This window comes from Anopheles gambiae, chromosome 2 (genome assembly GCF_943734735.2).
Source record: "Anopheles gambiae chromosome 2, idAnoGambNW_F1_1, whole genome shotgun sequence".
Lineage (NCBI taxonomy): Eukaryota > Metazoa > Arthropoda > Insecta > Diptera > Culicidae > Anopheles > Anopheles gambiae.
Genome location: NC_064601.1, coordinates 86,874,724 through 86,890,976, shown reverse-complemented (window position 1 = coordinate 86,890,976; position 16,253 = coordinate 86,874,724). Strand labels below are relative to the sequence as shown.

The 16,253-nt window shown below is 46.9% G+C and overlaps 2 protein-coding genes across 14 annotated transcripts in view; one reads left to right on the top strand and one right to left on the bottom strand.

Annotated features, from left to right (window-relative positions):
• The window catches only part of LOC1276306 (NADH dehydrogenase [ubiquinone] 1 alpha subcomplex subunit 5), a 75,471-nt gene that overhangs the window by 5,160 nt on the left and 54,058 nt on the right, over positions 1-16,253 (top strand). The window lies entirely within an intron of this gene.
• LOC1268213 (arginine kinase 1) overlaps positions 1-16,253 on the bottom strand; it is a 47,210-nt gene that overhangs the window by 4,090 nt on the left and 26,867 nt on the right. For 2 of the 13 annotated variants that reach the window (XM_061652245.1, XM_061652252.1), the window contains exon 1: positions 5,148-5,224. The exons of 1 other annotated variant lie outside the window; for it this stretch is intronic. Coding sequence is in view for 2 of the 12 variants with exons in the window: in XM_061652241.1 (XP_061508225.1) it covers positions 12,698-12,915 (218 nt within the window). In the remaining 10 variants the exon portion in view is untranslated. Of the gene's footprint in view, positions 597-4,262; positions 4,670-5,087; positions 5,228-12,697; positions 15,114-16,253 lie in introns of those variants that run through there. 10 more of the 13 variants (XM_061652248.1, XM_061652250.1, XM_061652244.1 and 7 more) reach the window with 7 other exon arrangements.

Sequence of the window (16,253 nt, the reverse complement as noted above, 5' to 3'; positions counted from 1 at the left end):
ATTTGTTTTTGCTATCCTTGTTTCGCGCCCGTGCAGCGGATGCACCTCACAGGGACAATATTCAACAGTCCCTTGCTTCTGCAGGCGGTCGGCACACACACAAGCACACATGACGGGGGAGGGGCCGGCAAAAAGGCCCGCTTCGGCAGTAGGGCGCCCCTTTTCGGTGAAACACACAACACGCGCGCGCACGCACACCACATACACCGCGTGAGCACAGAGAATCGCCGCACCCTTTTTTGAACGAAAAGAAGGATATTTTAGCAAGCTCTCCCCTCCGCTCCCTCCGTGGGGCGCAAAACGCTTGGAAGCAAATTTTTGCACCCACAAAAAGGAGGCATTTGGTCAACTTGCTGCGATCTTCTCTAATGTGATCCGCGGTCGGTAGTGTGCGCTGTGATCGCTCTTGATATGATTTTAGGGATAATTTGCTAAAATGGCTTCTCTTTGTGGAACACTACGTTTTAAGGGAAGAGTGCGTTTTCATTCCCTCCAACGACTTTAGAAGCAATTAGACGCTTCTTTTACACTACATTTTTGATTTGGAATTTTCTTTCCAAAATGGAACATTTAATGGATAAATTTAGAAATGACCACACGCCGCACTGAAACTATACTCTCCCCCCAGGGAGGACACACACCCTACACAAACACAAAAAATAGCAAAACGCGCGCGCGAAAACGAAACTTCACCATAAAAAACCCCGAACGATCGACAATTTTGTCAATTTCTACTGTCTGTTGGTTTGTTTGTTTGTTTAAAAATGCTATTTTGTTGCTACAATAACACACTAGCACGTTAGGGAAGGTGGGAGAGCGCGCACGGATTCGTGGACAAACACACACACACGTTGGGGAGGGGGTGAGGGGTCGTGTCTCGCTACTTTGGCTGTCGTCGAAGGACACAACACGCCTCACAGCGAACCAACCGGATGTATATCCTGCCGCACTAAGGACACGGGAAAGACAGACTCTTGGCTTTGGTCCTGGTCCCGACTAACTTCAAATAATCCGTCGTCCGTCCCGGGGAAGGAAGCGCGCAGAGACACACGCACGCAGCCAGCCAGCCAGCCAAAAAAAAAAGCGTATCAAACTTTGCGTCCTCGTCTCTGCTAATGCTCTCTCTCTCTCTCTCTCTTTCGCTCCCGAAATGTATGTGTGTGTGTATAATTTTGTAGAAAAGAGAACAAATGATTGAGAAAGTGTCTACGACAGTACGGGAAGGAAGACACACTACACACACACACACGCGCGCAAAATGCTGTTGCTATCATTAACGCATACAGAGACAGCGCGCAGGGAAAAGGACGCGCTCTCGCGCGCGCACACAGTCAGTCAAGCAGGCGGTGAAAATGCTTGGCGTGTTGGGAGCAGTGCCGAGTTTTTCCCGTCCAAGAGTTTTCATCTTCTCTCTTTCTCTCGGGAGTGTGCTCTCTTTCTCTCTCTCTCTCTTCTTAGTGCCCTCCTGTCTGAGACAGGGCCGCGGGAAATGGTTCCGGTTATTGAACAAGAATCGAGAACACAAAAAAAAGGTATATTTACACTCAAGTGACGCGGCTCTGTTGCGCTGCCGCCGCTAAAGCGTGTCCCTTTTTCCATTTGCGTTATTTGTTGCTGCGCGTCTATCTCCCTCTCTCACTCCCTGCATTTCTAACAGCAAGACAAATGGGTCACACATACTCCCGGTGTGTCTGTGTATTTTCACCCTAAAAAGGAAGCAACAGCAGCGTAACGCACGCACCTCGCCGGCGCGTGTGTGTGGGGTGAATAATCAAAGACACACGGGGACGACGGTGGCTGCTGCTGCTACTGCCATACTCTCTCGATACACAATTGTTCGCGTCCCTTGCTTAATGCGGGACGAGGGAAGGAAGGGGAACTAACACACGAGCAGCGGCGTGTCCCTCCTTTGCCGGATATGCGCTCGAGGCGGTTTGTCTAGGCGCGTCACCGGCATTTATTGGCAAAATAGGAGAGGGACGCTACACACACGCACACACAGAGAAACGCTTTCCGAGCAAGGATTATTGCAGATGATGCCCTCTCAAGCGGGAGAAGAGGCATTCACTGATATCAGATAAGGATAAGAGAGCAAAATGGCCACCACTACCACCTTCAGCACGATGCCATTTGAGTAATTTAATTTTCCCTTGCGTCTACCCTTAAAAGGACACTTTCTCGAAGGACTGTTCAGGCGTTTTCTCGGATGCCCTTTTTTTGAAGCGCAACTATTAAAAGCCTCGGAGATGCAGTTTTGCAAGGTCGCTCGCTCCCTGATGTAGTAGTGTCCTGTGTGTGGATAGTGTGAACACGATTCTCTCGCACTCTCCTTGCTACTGCTCGGACACGCTCTCTCCTTCTCTCTGTGTCTCTGGTGAGCGCGCAAAAAAGGACAATGGACCACAGCCCCTTGCCATGCCGTGGGGGAGGAGACGACGGCCGGCAGCAGCGGCCGAGGAGGGCATTGGCCCGGGAAAGGAAAAGACACACGACGCACGCGGCTTCCGCGTTCAAATACACACACACGACGCACGCCCACACACACATACACACACCCATCTCTAGTTCCGGTGCCACCACCCACGGAGGCAAAAAGGACAAAGAAAGGGCGTATTTGCCATTAGGTGTGTCCTTGCAACCGGTAAGTTTTGGACTGCGCGTTACTGCAAATGATTGAATTTATTCGATCTTTGCAGTGTTGGAGAGTTAGGCATGTCCTCTTCTGATGGTGAACTTCTGGCATGTGCTATTTATATATTGATAGTTTTTTTGTCTCTTTATAGATTAAACTTCTGCAAACGTTTGGTCTTCCGTGGATGTCCTGTTTGTCTTCAATGCGCTTAAACGAGTTTGTTTAATTAAAAAGTTTGATCAAACAGGATCGTTCCAGGCGAAGGATGGTGGAGGTAGTATAATTCCATAATCAACGGGGTGGGTGGGCGGCTTCACACTGCGCACTGTTTGAGGGTGTAAACAACCTGAGGTGATGCCATGGGACCGCGTCCGTCGTGGTTAAAAAGGGGACGCGCGCGCCTGACTGCGCTTTTATCTGTCTCCACAGCCATCGCGCTTCGTCCTTTCTAGCACTCTCCCTCTCTCTCTCTCGCTCGCACCACCTTCAACAAACGTAACACCATAAAAGGGCAAAAGGATGATGTTTTCCCCCTCCCTAGAGCTCTAAGGTCTTTCACTCACAAGCATTTTCCCAGCAGTGTGTGAGGAATTTTAGAAGCCCCACCCTTGCGCGCCAAAGAAGGAACGTGCCGTTGGGCCATTAAAACAGGAATCGGCTTTGATAGCAACAACCGCGCCATTCCTTCGCCGGGAAACAACAAAACAAACTTTTCACCTTCACGGTCGTAACAAAAATTAACTACCGACGAAAAACTACCGTTTTCCGAGCGGCATTGGGAAAGGAATATGTGATAGAAGAAAAAAAAGATAAACAAAAATAAATGCCAACCTCTGGGCGGTTGATTTTATGTACCGGGTCACGCACACCCACACTGTTGTGAGCGGAAACAAGCAGCTACACTTCAACACACACACACACATGCGACATGGATAAAAACAAACAGGACCATAGCCTTTTAGCGACGGTAGCGCCATCTAGGACAGAGTAGCTGAATCTCTTCAACTCGCTACAGTGCTGTCCAAAAATGCTCTAGCTGGGGTTGGAGATGGCTTTTCATGTGTCCATTTTTTCTTATCGCGTTTTTATTGCTTTCGCATGCTTATTCCCCATTATTGTTTAGCGAAGGAAAGATAAGAAAATTGTCATAAAAACAAAAACAATCAAACTCGGAGGGGTTCGTCTCCACCTTAACAACAGAGGGTGCAAATTTTTGGAATGCGTTCATCGCCTTGTTCAACAAACAAAACGATCGCCGGTGCATTCTGTACTTGCGTACAGAAAAGCACAAAATCGTCCAGCAGTTGTGCAAACAAGGGGGTGTTGCTACACTGTGTGCACAAGACTATCGCGCAAGATAACATGTACCGGAATACTAGCGCAAGATAAGATCGCATCACAAGCACCTTGAGCAGAGAGTGCAAAAAACAGTGCGTCATCGTGTTGCTGCTGCTTTTTCGCGATCGCGAAATTGTATTGGAGGTAAACTTTTTGCTGCTGTTAACATCAAATAATCGTTTCCAATCGGCTCTAACACACCATTTCGCCCAACAGATTACTACCCCCTTTTCGTCACCAACTCGGTGATGAGATTATTACTGTAAAAAGCACAACAATATAGTAACTTTACCCGCCCGGCTCGTCCAGCTCGAAGTATCCACTCCAGTAGAGCCAAACGACGGCGATGCCGTACAGTGCGAACGCACCGTAGAACACCGCTAGGAATTTTCCCCGCCAACCGGCAGCCATTATCACCTTCGGAGGTGGGGGTACTGTTACTACTTAAAACCCTTTTTCTTCCAAATAGTTTCACTGGGGTCGCCGTCTTGGCCCCGTTATACCAGGCAGTTCCGGGCCACAACACACAAACACACATACACACGGGGGGCGCATGCACTTATGCCTATTGCACACGGCGCATGAATCCACCACCACTCGCTCGGGTGAGGTCAGTGTAATTACTGGAGCATGGGCTTGGTTTTGGGTGAGCAAAATACCGCTTTTTTCTGTTTGGAGCATATACCATCACCACCACATCCCACCTGGGGCCGCGATGATCACCAAGAAAAGTAGTTAAAAAAATAAATAAGCCCGCAATTAGTTTGTGGGGAGAGAGAGAGATACTCCGACGGTTTCACTTTCCATAGAGAAAGGCACGGGACATCCAAGAGAGTGTTGCGATGGTAGAGCGAGAAAGATGTTTACGGTTCAGATCCAGCTTTCACTACTCTCTTGGTTGGTCGAACAACGATCGGGGAGTGGATTGTGGATCGCCGCTGTGGAACGGGTTGTGCTGACCCAATCGTCACAGCGCACACAGTAGTTCAAATTTCAGAGATAATTCTTCAGACCGTACGTCACAAGCAACTGATCCGACAGCTATTCTCAAAGCAAAATAATGCAAACAAATAAAAAAAACTATCGCTCATTCTATGGCCTCCCTAACTAAATCCACCTAAATAAAATCCACCACTACACCCCGCAGTCCAGTGGGACACACGACAACACAGCGCACTCTTCTCTTCACTCGACACTCGCGCGACCCTCTCGAAGCCCGCGGCAGTTGTACACGCGCGGATAGCGAAACATGGACTGACAGATTGGAGGCTCCATTCCGGTACATACCCACAGAGCCGGGCCCCAAGCGCGAGACAAGGAAAGCCCAACGCTGCAACCCTGTGAGTAAGATTCAGCGCATCAGCATTAAGCCGGCCGGGGTGTGACAGAGAGGTAGGCGACGAACCCGGTCACAATCAACCAACCAGCCGGCGTTTTTTTTTTGGGGGGTGACGGCGGGCACACACTCCTGGGAAGATTTGTAACAGTAACCTTCCTCCCATCTGAGGTGGTCTTATTGATTGTTCTCTTGTCTCTCTCTTTCTCCATGCATCCTGAGTCCTTATCAACGTAACACAAACGTGCCCCACCCATCGACGTCTTGAGCATGGGAGAAGAAGAAGAAGAAATGCCAAAATCCGTCTAAACTGAATGGCATGAATGGCCTATCAGCACATATACACAACACACGAACAACGCACAACGTCTTATCGGCGGTAAAGCACACGGGAGAACGGGTTGTCGTCGATTGTCTGTAGCGCGACGAACCGGCGACCGACGCAAAGATCGTCAACCGGGCATGAAATGGGGGGAAGCTTATTAACCCTCCTCGTTACCCTTTTCAAGTATTGATAGCACATTGCACGAAAGGGTGACCGCCGGCTGCCAATTTGGGGACATAAAGAAGTGCGCTAAAATAATCAGGCTTTTTTAGGACTCGCCAAAAAACTTTTTGAGGACATCAGATTGGGCTCTGTTTGGTCTCTTGCGTACACTCTATCGAGGTGAGCAAATTAGCTCCTTGGGTGTTGCCGCACCACTCAGCGTGTGTTAAACCCATTGTTGTGTGTCATTGAATCGCATTAGGGTACTGGCTTATGTTGATAAGAGCTGTTTTTTTGGGGAAAGATGGTTGACTTATTCCCAGGCAGCCACTTTCACACGGTCAAAGAACAGTCACACAACACATCGAAGAAATGTTCGATGCGGTAAAAAGAAAACTTGATTGTCCTTCACCTTTATCTCGTTACTGGCACAATGTCTACTGGCACTGAAGGGGACCACTACTTCGGTGGGTGTTGCGTTACGTGTCCGTGACTGTTACCCAATCAATCAGGATGATAATCGTACCCGTCTCGTCACCCGTTGGAGAGGTGTGCAAGAGGAGAACAATACCCAATGTCCCGGTGCAAGAGTGACATCGCGATGATAACAACGGGGGGCTAAAAGAAGGTATTAAAATTTATGACTAATCAATTAAATTGATTGCCTGTCTGTGCATACGACCATCGAATTGCATGCAGCGTGTTCTGAAGTGGAGCTGTGATAAGATATCTAACCACCTCTCCCACTCACCAATTGCTTATCTGCATCCCCAGGCACGATCATGTGATAAGAAGGAAAGAAACCATCAGAAAAAAACCATCCACCATGACATTTACCTTCAGCGCTGTGTTACAGCATACACACAGAGGAGCGCGTGCAGGAGGAGGTAACGCATGTCACGGCCATGTACCAACAATGAGCAGACAGTATCGAAATGCACTTTGCTGCTGGCATCATGCTGTGCCGTTTAGTGCTTTTATCAAAAACACGGGCAACAACTGTTAGATAACAGGCCATAAAGATAAAAACCGTCTGGGGCGCGCTCGCTTGTTGCATGAACGATACAGCACACAACAGCTGATTTTGCATTATGCAATAGTAGGTGCAATATAATATAAGGAAGGTTTTTTGCACTGTGGTTCAATGATAACGTTTTATCGCTAAGCGGAATTAAATTCAGCTGAATGTTACCTGATAACCAGGAAGCTCAGAAGCACAGCAAATGACGGCAACGGCCACGTGGAACGGGTCCGTTGCGTTCGAATACTACACCGCAGCTGCACATCGGTTCGGTTTGATCTGTTTGCCAACAGATGGCGCTACAGTCGGCGGAGAGAATGCGGTCGCAAACGGAGTGCACGGGTAAAACACATTTGAATTGACGTAGATTTATTTAATCGAATGCTTATATTTTTATTGCATGGTGCTTTACTTTATTTCTAGCAGAATTCTACATCAACACAGATCGCTTCTAGCTGTCGAAAGACAAGCGCATCGTGCTCACAACCCCTGCAGGTAAAACCTAATTAGATCTTCGTGCCGGGGGAGACCGTTATATAATTCATCGTGTTTTACAAGCAATTATTTTTAAAACGATTGCTCTTCTTACACAATTAGACTTCTCCCTTCGGGGCTTGTGCACATCCAATAAATTTCAACTGGTGAGTCTTCCCGCAACGCGATATCAAAGCACAAAACACCACATGTGTGATGTTTGCTTTTAGAAATATGCGCAACCACAGAGAGAGCATCGATGCGCCAACGGCCACGGCGGCAGGCAAGTGGCGCGTTGTTTAAAAAATATAGCAGCAAGCTTCGTGTGAGGCTTGATTTATTTCGAGCATTACTCCTCCCGTTCTATTGTGGGACCCACCAGTGGTGCTGAGTTGTTTACTATTGAAAATTGCTTATGGTGGGCATTTTTTTTTACCGGATTGTTTTGTTATCATTATCCGCCCGGGTTAGGGTTGACGTAATTTAAAAAAAAATGGACTAGTGTGGGTCCCCCATTAGAGAGTGTTGAGTAAAAGTGGAGATTAATTGCACGTTTAGCGATTGACTCATATTGTAGAGAGAATACGTTTTTGTAGCAGTAGCAAGATTTTTTTAAATATCAGTTTTAATGGTCAACCGTTGCAATAACCTCAGAGCGTGCCCGGCTTATTTGTGGTAGTAAATAACAAACAACTGTAGTTGTCTGTGCTGTCCTACAAGCAGACAAATCGATAAAGTCATTTAAATGGCGTGATTTTGTTTCACACAAGTCACCCACCTTGCTTTTCGGGGAAGTTCGTCGTATCATGAAAGTCGAACTGATACCACGCAAAAGATAACGTAGATAATAACGTTTACCGTACTTTTATGCAATAATCAGTTCGTGACCGTCCAGAAATGTTTCGCACGGAAGTGAAACAACCTGAAAACATTATACTAACATCGGCAATGCTCTACGATATATTTCCAATGTGTGAAGGGAATGCCTTATCCTCCATGTTGCACCAATAGATTCTTCCCGCATCTCGTCGCGTCTGATGCCATTTTCCACTCTTTATTCATCCCAGTCTAGCGCATCAATTGAAACAATTGAACCTATTCGACATTAAGCTGTCGTCGCAGCTTCGCAAAATCGCTCTTTTCCTGCCGCCTGTCAGCTACCTTCATCCATCCCCCCTCCTCAATTATGCAAACAGACACACACAACAGTCTGGCGTAATGTGTATTCATCCAATTCGCGGCGTTGTTTATGCAAAGACAAGGTTCTCTTGGTTGCACATTGCGAATGATGATGAAACCAAAACTCCGAACCAAGTTGGTGGTAGAATATTCAAATCTCTAGAAGCACCTTCTAGATGGTGGAGGTGGTAGTTGACCACTGTCCACATACCACAGTGTGTCGTCGTTTGGAGCACAATTGGTTGCCCAATTAGAGAGGCTCATTTCCGACTCGAGGAGGAAGGTGTTGCACATGGCTTTTCTCGAAGGTTCTAGCTCGCTGCTAAATTCGAAGCCAAAATACTCCTCTTCTCTTTGTTGTGGAGAGCGGGGAAGTAGGAGTTGGGGAAGCTAAAACCATAAAATAAATGCTTTCACAGCTTACGAATAGCTGTCGCCCTCCTTCTGCGGGCACTCGATTTCTTCGCATGCTCTCCTCTCTGGGAGGGATTTATAAATAATCTGCTGCATTCGTCTTTCGGGCAAGCTCTGACAGCGATACAAACGAATGATTCTACTGTCCTCTGTCTGTCTCGCTGAGACTAGCCCGCTATTGCTAATTGACGATCGTATGATCGCGCTCTATTCTTGTCACTCATATAGTCGCGAGATCATAAATTTCCTTCCCCCCCTTTGGCAAGTCAAGATTGTTATGTAATGTTCGCTGCTGCTGAAGCATCAGAGAAAGAGATTGAGTTTGACACGTTTTAGAGCGTTGTTTAAGAACACATTCTTGGTATTTTTTTATCTGGATGAAAACAGGGCTGAATTCCAATCTTAATGCATGTTTTTCCCCCTCGGTCGTTTAACGCAGGCAGCATCCAAGCGCAGATGTGATTAAATTGCACTGATAAACTGCCCAGATCTTTCTCCGGAATGCACCGAGAGCCTCCCAGCCGTGATGTCCCATGTGCAGAGAGAGAGAGCAGGGAGGCGCAAATCACATGCAAACTGCGAAATGGTTTCATATTCACAAGAAAAAAGGGGGAAAAATGGAAGCAAAGATGACAGGAAACGTCTATTTAGCACCGGAGACGCGCAACCCTGGCGAACATTCTTTCATTTCCCCTTTTCCATCTCTTTTCCTTTCCGCCCCGTAATGCAATCGGGAAATGTATGTACATTGGACGCTTGACTGAACAAATGGGCCAAACGAGAGACACACACACAATGGCAACTCGTTCATTTGTGTGCACTGGGAGGGCTCGGGGAGACACGAGGAGACATTATGCCAACAGTGTAAACATGTAACAGTCAATCATACGACACATGTTGTGTGTGCTAGCTTCTCCCAACTTGGGGCAGGGTGGGTAGAATGAGTAGCTCTCCCTCTCCTCATCCACCTGTGGAATGTGCCCTTAAAAGGGTGATTCTAATGCCACATAGAATGTAATGAGAATTGGCACGCCATATGTACGGGTACGGGGTTCGTGTGATGGAGTTGCTGCGGGACGCGCCCATGATCCAATTGTGAAATAAGCAACAAAAAAACAAAAACGAAGAAGAAGTACATTGTAGTGCCTCTCGTTTTCGAAAAACCATTGGCGAATGGGTAAAGAAAAATACACCGCACGAACAGTCCCACTGTTTTTACGCACGCTTGGTGATAACGAAAAGTGCACTTTTGCCATCAGCGGTTGTTCTCGTTTGACTTCAAAATGCATCCACATATAAACAACAGCAAATACACATGATGGTTGCAATTAGTTGTGCATTCAAAATGACGCTTTTTGCAGGGTTGTTAAGGGGGAGGAGGATTGTTGGTTGCAGTTGGTTAATATTTCGAATTATTATTGCAAAGCTTGCAAAAAGTGGTTGTTTGTTACACAAGCAACCAAACTTCCCCGAGGTGCAGCAGAGAGCGCGCCGGGAAGCCCGGTGTGTATTGCAACAACGCGTTTGTTGTAGGAGATAATTATGCGAGAAATTCAGGCTGACTTCTGAATGTCCCCTATCCGACTTCTCCGATTTGTTGCATCATCGTGCCATCACACACACATCCGGACATATCCGTTAGATACGGGCGAGGGATGATGTGGTGGACTGGGAGAGCGCAGGCGGACAGGCATGCTGCTGTCGCAAAAGTCATTTATTGTTTAATAAAGCACACACACACATACGTCGTGCATTGAGAAGTTATTGGGATATGGGGAGAAGCTTTCAAAAAGGGACACACACACACTCAAATAGGCAGGCAGAGGACCTTTGGATTTTGGAGGAAATAAAGGGGCCTCTGTGCATTACCCAAGTATATTAGCGAAACACTTTTGGATTCGATTTCGCCAACGTTAAGCATAATAAGGCTTTCGTTCGTTTGCTCTTGGAGAGATATTCGGAGGGCAGCGGAGGGCATAATCCGCTGTTACCCTCTATCTGGCTCTCCAGTAGTGATTAGAACACACAAACGCGGTCTGGTTAGAGTTTATATTACTCGGGAGAAGGTGTTAAAATGGAGAGCATGCAAATTTATTGGTTTTAGTTCACATTTGGAAGTCATATTTGTGCTTTGTGGTTTAATCTTTCAGACCAAATCGATATTGAATAGCTTTTTCAGCGAGTTATTTAAGAACGGAACGGAAAACTAATCTCCTCCGTCTCTTCTGGAGAATAAATTATAAACCATCTCAATCGGGTGACGTACACCAGAGGCAAAGCAAACCACTGAATAATTAAACAAGCCGGCAAACCGTGGCTCGGAAAGAAGTCAGCTGGTGGTAGTTCTCACGAGGTTTGTTAGAACTGTGATTATACTCCCAAACAAGGTATCAATAAAAACTATTTCCATCCAAAGCAGTCCCGCCGCGCTTTTGCAGAACAACACGGTCGGAAATCAGATACACCAGCCAAATGATCCCATTTCCGTATGTGGTGGACGCGAATCAGTCATACCAGCCCGCTGGTATTGTGGCGTGATATGGAGAGTGAGCCAGCAGGATGGTGAGATGGGTGTTAGAAGAATGCGGCAAGCGCGTGTAATGCAATACTGCTTCCCCGGGAATGTCCTAGATTCTCGGTTGCTGCTGTTGGCGTTACGTAAAATCAAGGCTACCATCATCAACGACTTCCTCTTTCCACTGTAGGGGTGGGTGGGTGGTGGAAAGTTTTCCATCAAAAGCTTTCCTCCTTTCCAACGCGCTGCCGTTCTCCTCTGCTATACGCCAGAGTGCTCAAAGGGGTGGGCTCTTTTATCGATTCGCAAGTTGCGTAACAGAAGCGTGTTTTTTCTTCTGCTTCTTCATGTTGTTGCATAAATGATATCCTTTCCACACAACACAACACAGTGAGCGAGAGAAAAATACCTCTTTTTTCACATAACCTACATTTGCCACGTCGCGAAGGGTGTCGCAGGGGAGGCGTGATGTATTTTTAATTCTTATTCGAATCCTTCCCACAATAAGATTCTTCCACACAGTGGGAATCACAGGCGCCATTCGTTAGCGAAGCACACCATCAGCACCGGCAACCGACAAACTGATGTATAAATAGAGTTACGCAAGAATGCACACACACACACACACCTTCCCCCACACGGAGGAGAAGGAAAGGGGAAAAGGGAATAGAAAAGCGCCCCTATGAAGAGTGCGCAAGCAATGGGAAAATGAGTGGCAGGGAAACCCTACACACGCCATCGCGGGCGGGCGTCCCTTTCTCTGCCCGCGTTCCCACGGAAAAACGACGACCTTGAACTCGAAATTCGCAAACTCGAATTCTGCCGCCGTCGCTCTTCTCCATCACCGCATCGTCTCGGATCATTGCGCGCTTGGGTGTTAGAGTTAGGTAACACACTCCATCGAACCACCCGTAGATGCTGCGCGCAACATTTTCCAGCGCACAAGAGCGCACGACGTAACGACCCCATTTCTCCAGGTGGGGGGTGGAGTCACGTGGTGTGGTGGTACTGCAACAGGGGAAAGCGATCGATCCGAGTGCATCTCAGGGAGCATGTGATGGAGAGCGCGCCCAGCGAAAAAGCCCGGGATTTCTGTGTGCTGTAGCCAGCGCGCGTTTGCATCTGCTCACGTGACTGTGACGTCATTCTCGAGCTTTGATTTTCTTGTTTCATTTTCCTAAAAATATGACGCGTTTTTTTAAATTATGATGCGCTTAGCAACTAATACGGAAAGTAATAAATTATACAGTATAGGTGGGTAAGGGTAAGGGAGAAAAGCAATTTAAGCGCTTGGTTGTTACCTAATCGAAAGCGAACGTCGGAGCAAAATCGTGGGTGGGTGTAACAGTGCTTCCGGTGCTGCTGCTGCTGCTGCTACTGGTGTTGGTGTTGGTTTGCTGATGCATATCCGCCGCCCCACCACTACTGCTGCAACCGACTCGACGACGAGTGGCCTATTGTATGCAAAGTGTCTCTTGTGCCGCAGGCACTGCAGCACCTGGAAGTAGCTTCTTCTCATCTTTCCTTCACCTTTCCTTTTGTTTCCTTCACTTCAAATCATCAACTTCCAATTGTCTTCTTTCAGTTTGCGTGTGCGTCTGTTGTGCTGGGTGCAATTTTCCCGCGGTTCTTAAAAAGGGCTTCGGGCTTGGGGCTTGGAGGGAAAAAAGAAAAGCGTGTGTTCCCGTCATTCAAAATTAATCCCCCCCTGCAGCTCTGTGGCCTCCAACGGAGCTGATCTAATGAAAATGCGATACATATTTAGTTTTTGACGTTTTAAAAAACTTGTTCCCACCAAAATGGGTGCCAGAATATGAAAAAGTGGAAGGAAAGTGGAGTGGAAAAGGGAGAAAAGAATACTTTCATTTTGCAACAGAAATTTGCAACAGGAAATGGGTAATTGTGTATGTGTTTCTCTCTCCCTTTTTCTTCTCGTGTCCCTCTCCAAACTCGAAAAATGGTGGGTTGAGCGATGAAAAAAAGATATTTTTGGCCATTTCGGGGCTTTCTCTCTGTTCCCTGCTTTTTAGCGAATTCTCCCTCTCTCTCTCTCCACAACGGTTCCACGTTTGGAGGCGTAAATCTTTCTTTTTGCAATTTTCAATTCCTTTCTTTTGCAATGAAGAAGACAAAAAAAAGTTATGCCGAAACACCCCCCTCAGTTGCGAAGCGAATTGAACGCATCAGCAACTGTTCAACTGTGTACTACGGTCTCTTCTTTGGTGCGCTTCTTTCCAAAAATACACACACACCAGGGAGAGAGAGCGACATAGGGCAATGAACCCGACAAGAAGCGGATGACGACCGTTCGATAATTAAACGAAGAGGAGGGGGTGGTGTCTTTATTTTTGGGGAAAAGACCACCCCCCACAACTTCGCGGTCATTCCAAGAAGCTGGCCACCAATGTTCGTTTGTTTTCGCACTTGGAGACACACACTCAGACACATTGCACCTTAAGTCGCAGCAACCCTTCATCAGTCGTCATCATGGCAACCACAGCCACACACCGCACCATTGTGCACTCGACACACACACACATACACACACGGAGACAAAAAAGGGCCAATTGAAGCGTCCGATCGAGTGAAGCGCTGTGCGGCTTTAAATTAGCCTTAAATTGAACGGAATGAAGCTCAATAAAACAGGTTTATGAGTCAGAGCGCGCTGTCCGTCTCACGCCACACAACGCACACACACAGATACACATTTTCTCGCCAACTGTGTACACAGCACACTGACAATGCGCGCCGTTTTATGCAACTTTTGCAATATGAGCCCCCTAAAGTAAGACGCCGGCCGGCCGGCACGCGTAAACGGCAGGAAACCGAACAAGCAAAGAAACGAAAAAAAACCGGTTCTAGGAAAAGACGCAGCACACAGCGACGGCGGCGGAAGATGCACAAGTTGAAGGAAGCTACCCCAGCAGCAGCATGACGCCATTAACAATTTGCACAATATCTTTTCGCAAGGAGAAGAGAATGCTTATGTAACCACCTTCGAGATTTGATGTGACAGTTACAGTTCGGGAACCAAACAACTCCACCACTGCTTTGCGCTCACAAGGTAAATCTAACAACAACTTCTGATACCGGTAAAGATACGCTCACTCTTTCTGTTTTAGGTTTAACGCGAATTTCGCAACACTTCTTCGAAGGATTTGATGTGTGAGAACTCTGCGGTCTCTGCTCGCGCGTTCTCGCTTGCATCACACGGAGTAAAACTTGCCATCATCGGAAAATGTAATAATCAAATCCTACTACTTACGCGTTACCATACACCGGGGGCCTGGTCAGGCGGCTGCTTCATGATGTTGGTTGGATGCTTGGGCAACCAAACGACAACCGCTGAGGCAGTGCGGCGAACAAGTCAAGAAGCACACAGCAAGGGACACAAAACTGCACCGAAATTGTTCGCAAAAGTCATCCATCGCTTGCCGCTTTGCTTAACTTGTCCCCCGCTTGCCGCAGCAATCGTTGAAGGTACCCAAGAACACACACACACACACTTTAGAGGGAACAGCAGTAACGTTCCAAAGGGCCCTTTTGGGGAAGAGCTCACCTTTTTCCAACCGCTGAACTGAACGAGATTTCAAACGAAATTGAACAAGTGCGTGATCGCGGTGAGATGATTTTATGGCCAGCGCTAGGGCCGAGCTTCGGGACTGTGCGGTTCGCGATCGTTCCCGCTTCGGGTTTTTTGGCCCGGTTCGTCGGTTCCTGGTTGGCAGAGCGAGAGCAAACGAACTGCGCGCAGGGGCCTGGCGACTACTGTCTCGCTCTCACCGCCGGGGGTCAAACGTGTTTAGTTGCCGGTGAGAGGGGGGAAAACGGTCTTTGTCGGGCGCAGTGCGCGTGTAGATACAAAACCATGGGCAGGTATGTGTGTGTGTGTGTGTGTGCCTGTGTCCCCCTGTTTCCCCCGTTGTGTGTATCTTCCGTTCTGATACGATGAGGTAAACCGGACGACCGCGTTGTTAAGGTGCCCGTACACGGTTTATCTTATCTTGTGGATGGTTTTAGTTTAGTAAGGGTAATTTGTCTAGATATTTCGGAGTAATAGGGATCTGTTGTCTCTAGAAGGTCTAATATTTTACTCAAAAATATTTTCTTCTTCCTTTTCCGTGGATCTCAACAACTGCTGTTGGTCAAGACCTGCCTGTACCACTAGTGGGCTTTGCTTTCAATGATCTAAGGATTACCCATGGCAGGATAGTCTGTCCTACGTATGGGGTCGGGGTCCATTGGGGGATTGAACCCATGCTGGGCATTTTGTTAAGTAGTACGAGTTGACAACTGTAGCACGAGACCTGCCTTAAACTACTTTAGAGTATCGTTTATCCAGTCACAACAGGCCTTGACTTCGCCAGGATGTCCGGATAACATGGTTAATAGCTTCAGTTTTTTTAATTGCATATTGGTATAAGAAAATATCTCAAATTTTACAGTGAATTGTTGTAGCTATCATGTCATTTTTGCGGTATACATGTTTTTTTTGTTTCACATTAATCTGACTGAATATCCTTAATATTAACTGTCATTTTCGAACAGCACTGATAAACAGATAGCCGGATAAAAGCTATTCGGATAAACGATGTCCGATTGTAGTAACTTTGAAATGTTTCATTGACTTTAATCCTTAATTTAAGCCTCATTTTAAACAGTTTGATGGTTTGTAGACGATGATGAAATACCATTGTCAGAAAAGTTATTCCTTTTTATTTCCAAATTTTCTAGAAAAGTAGCTGAATGCTCTTTCATTGATGCATATGGTGCAATAAGATAAAAGTGGCAAATCTGATCAAAACGTGTTACTGAAATATGTTCAAATTTGATGTGTAATATCCTAACCAGACAGAT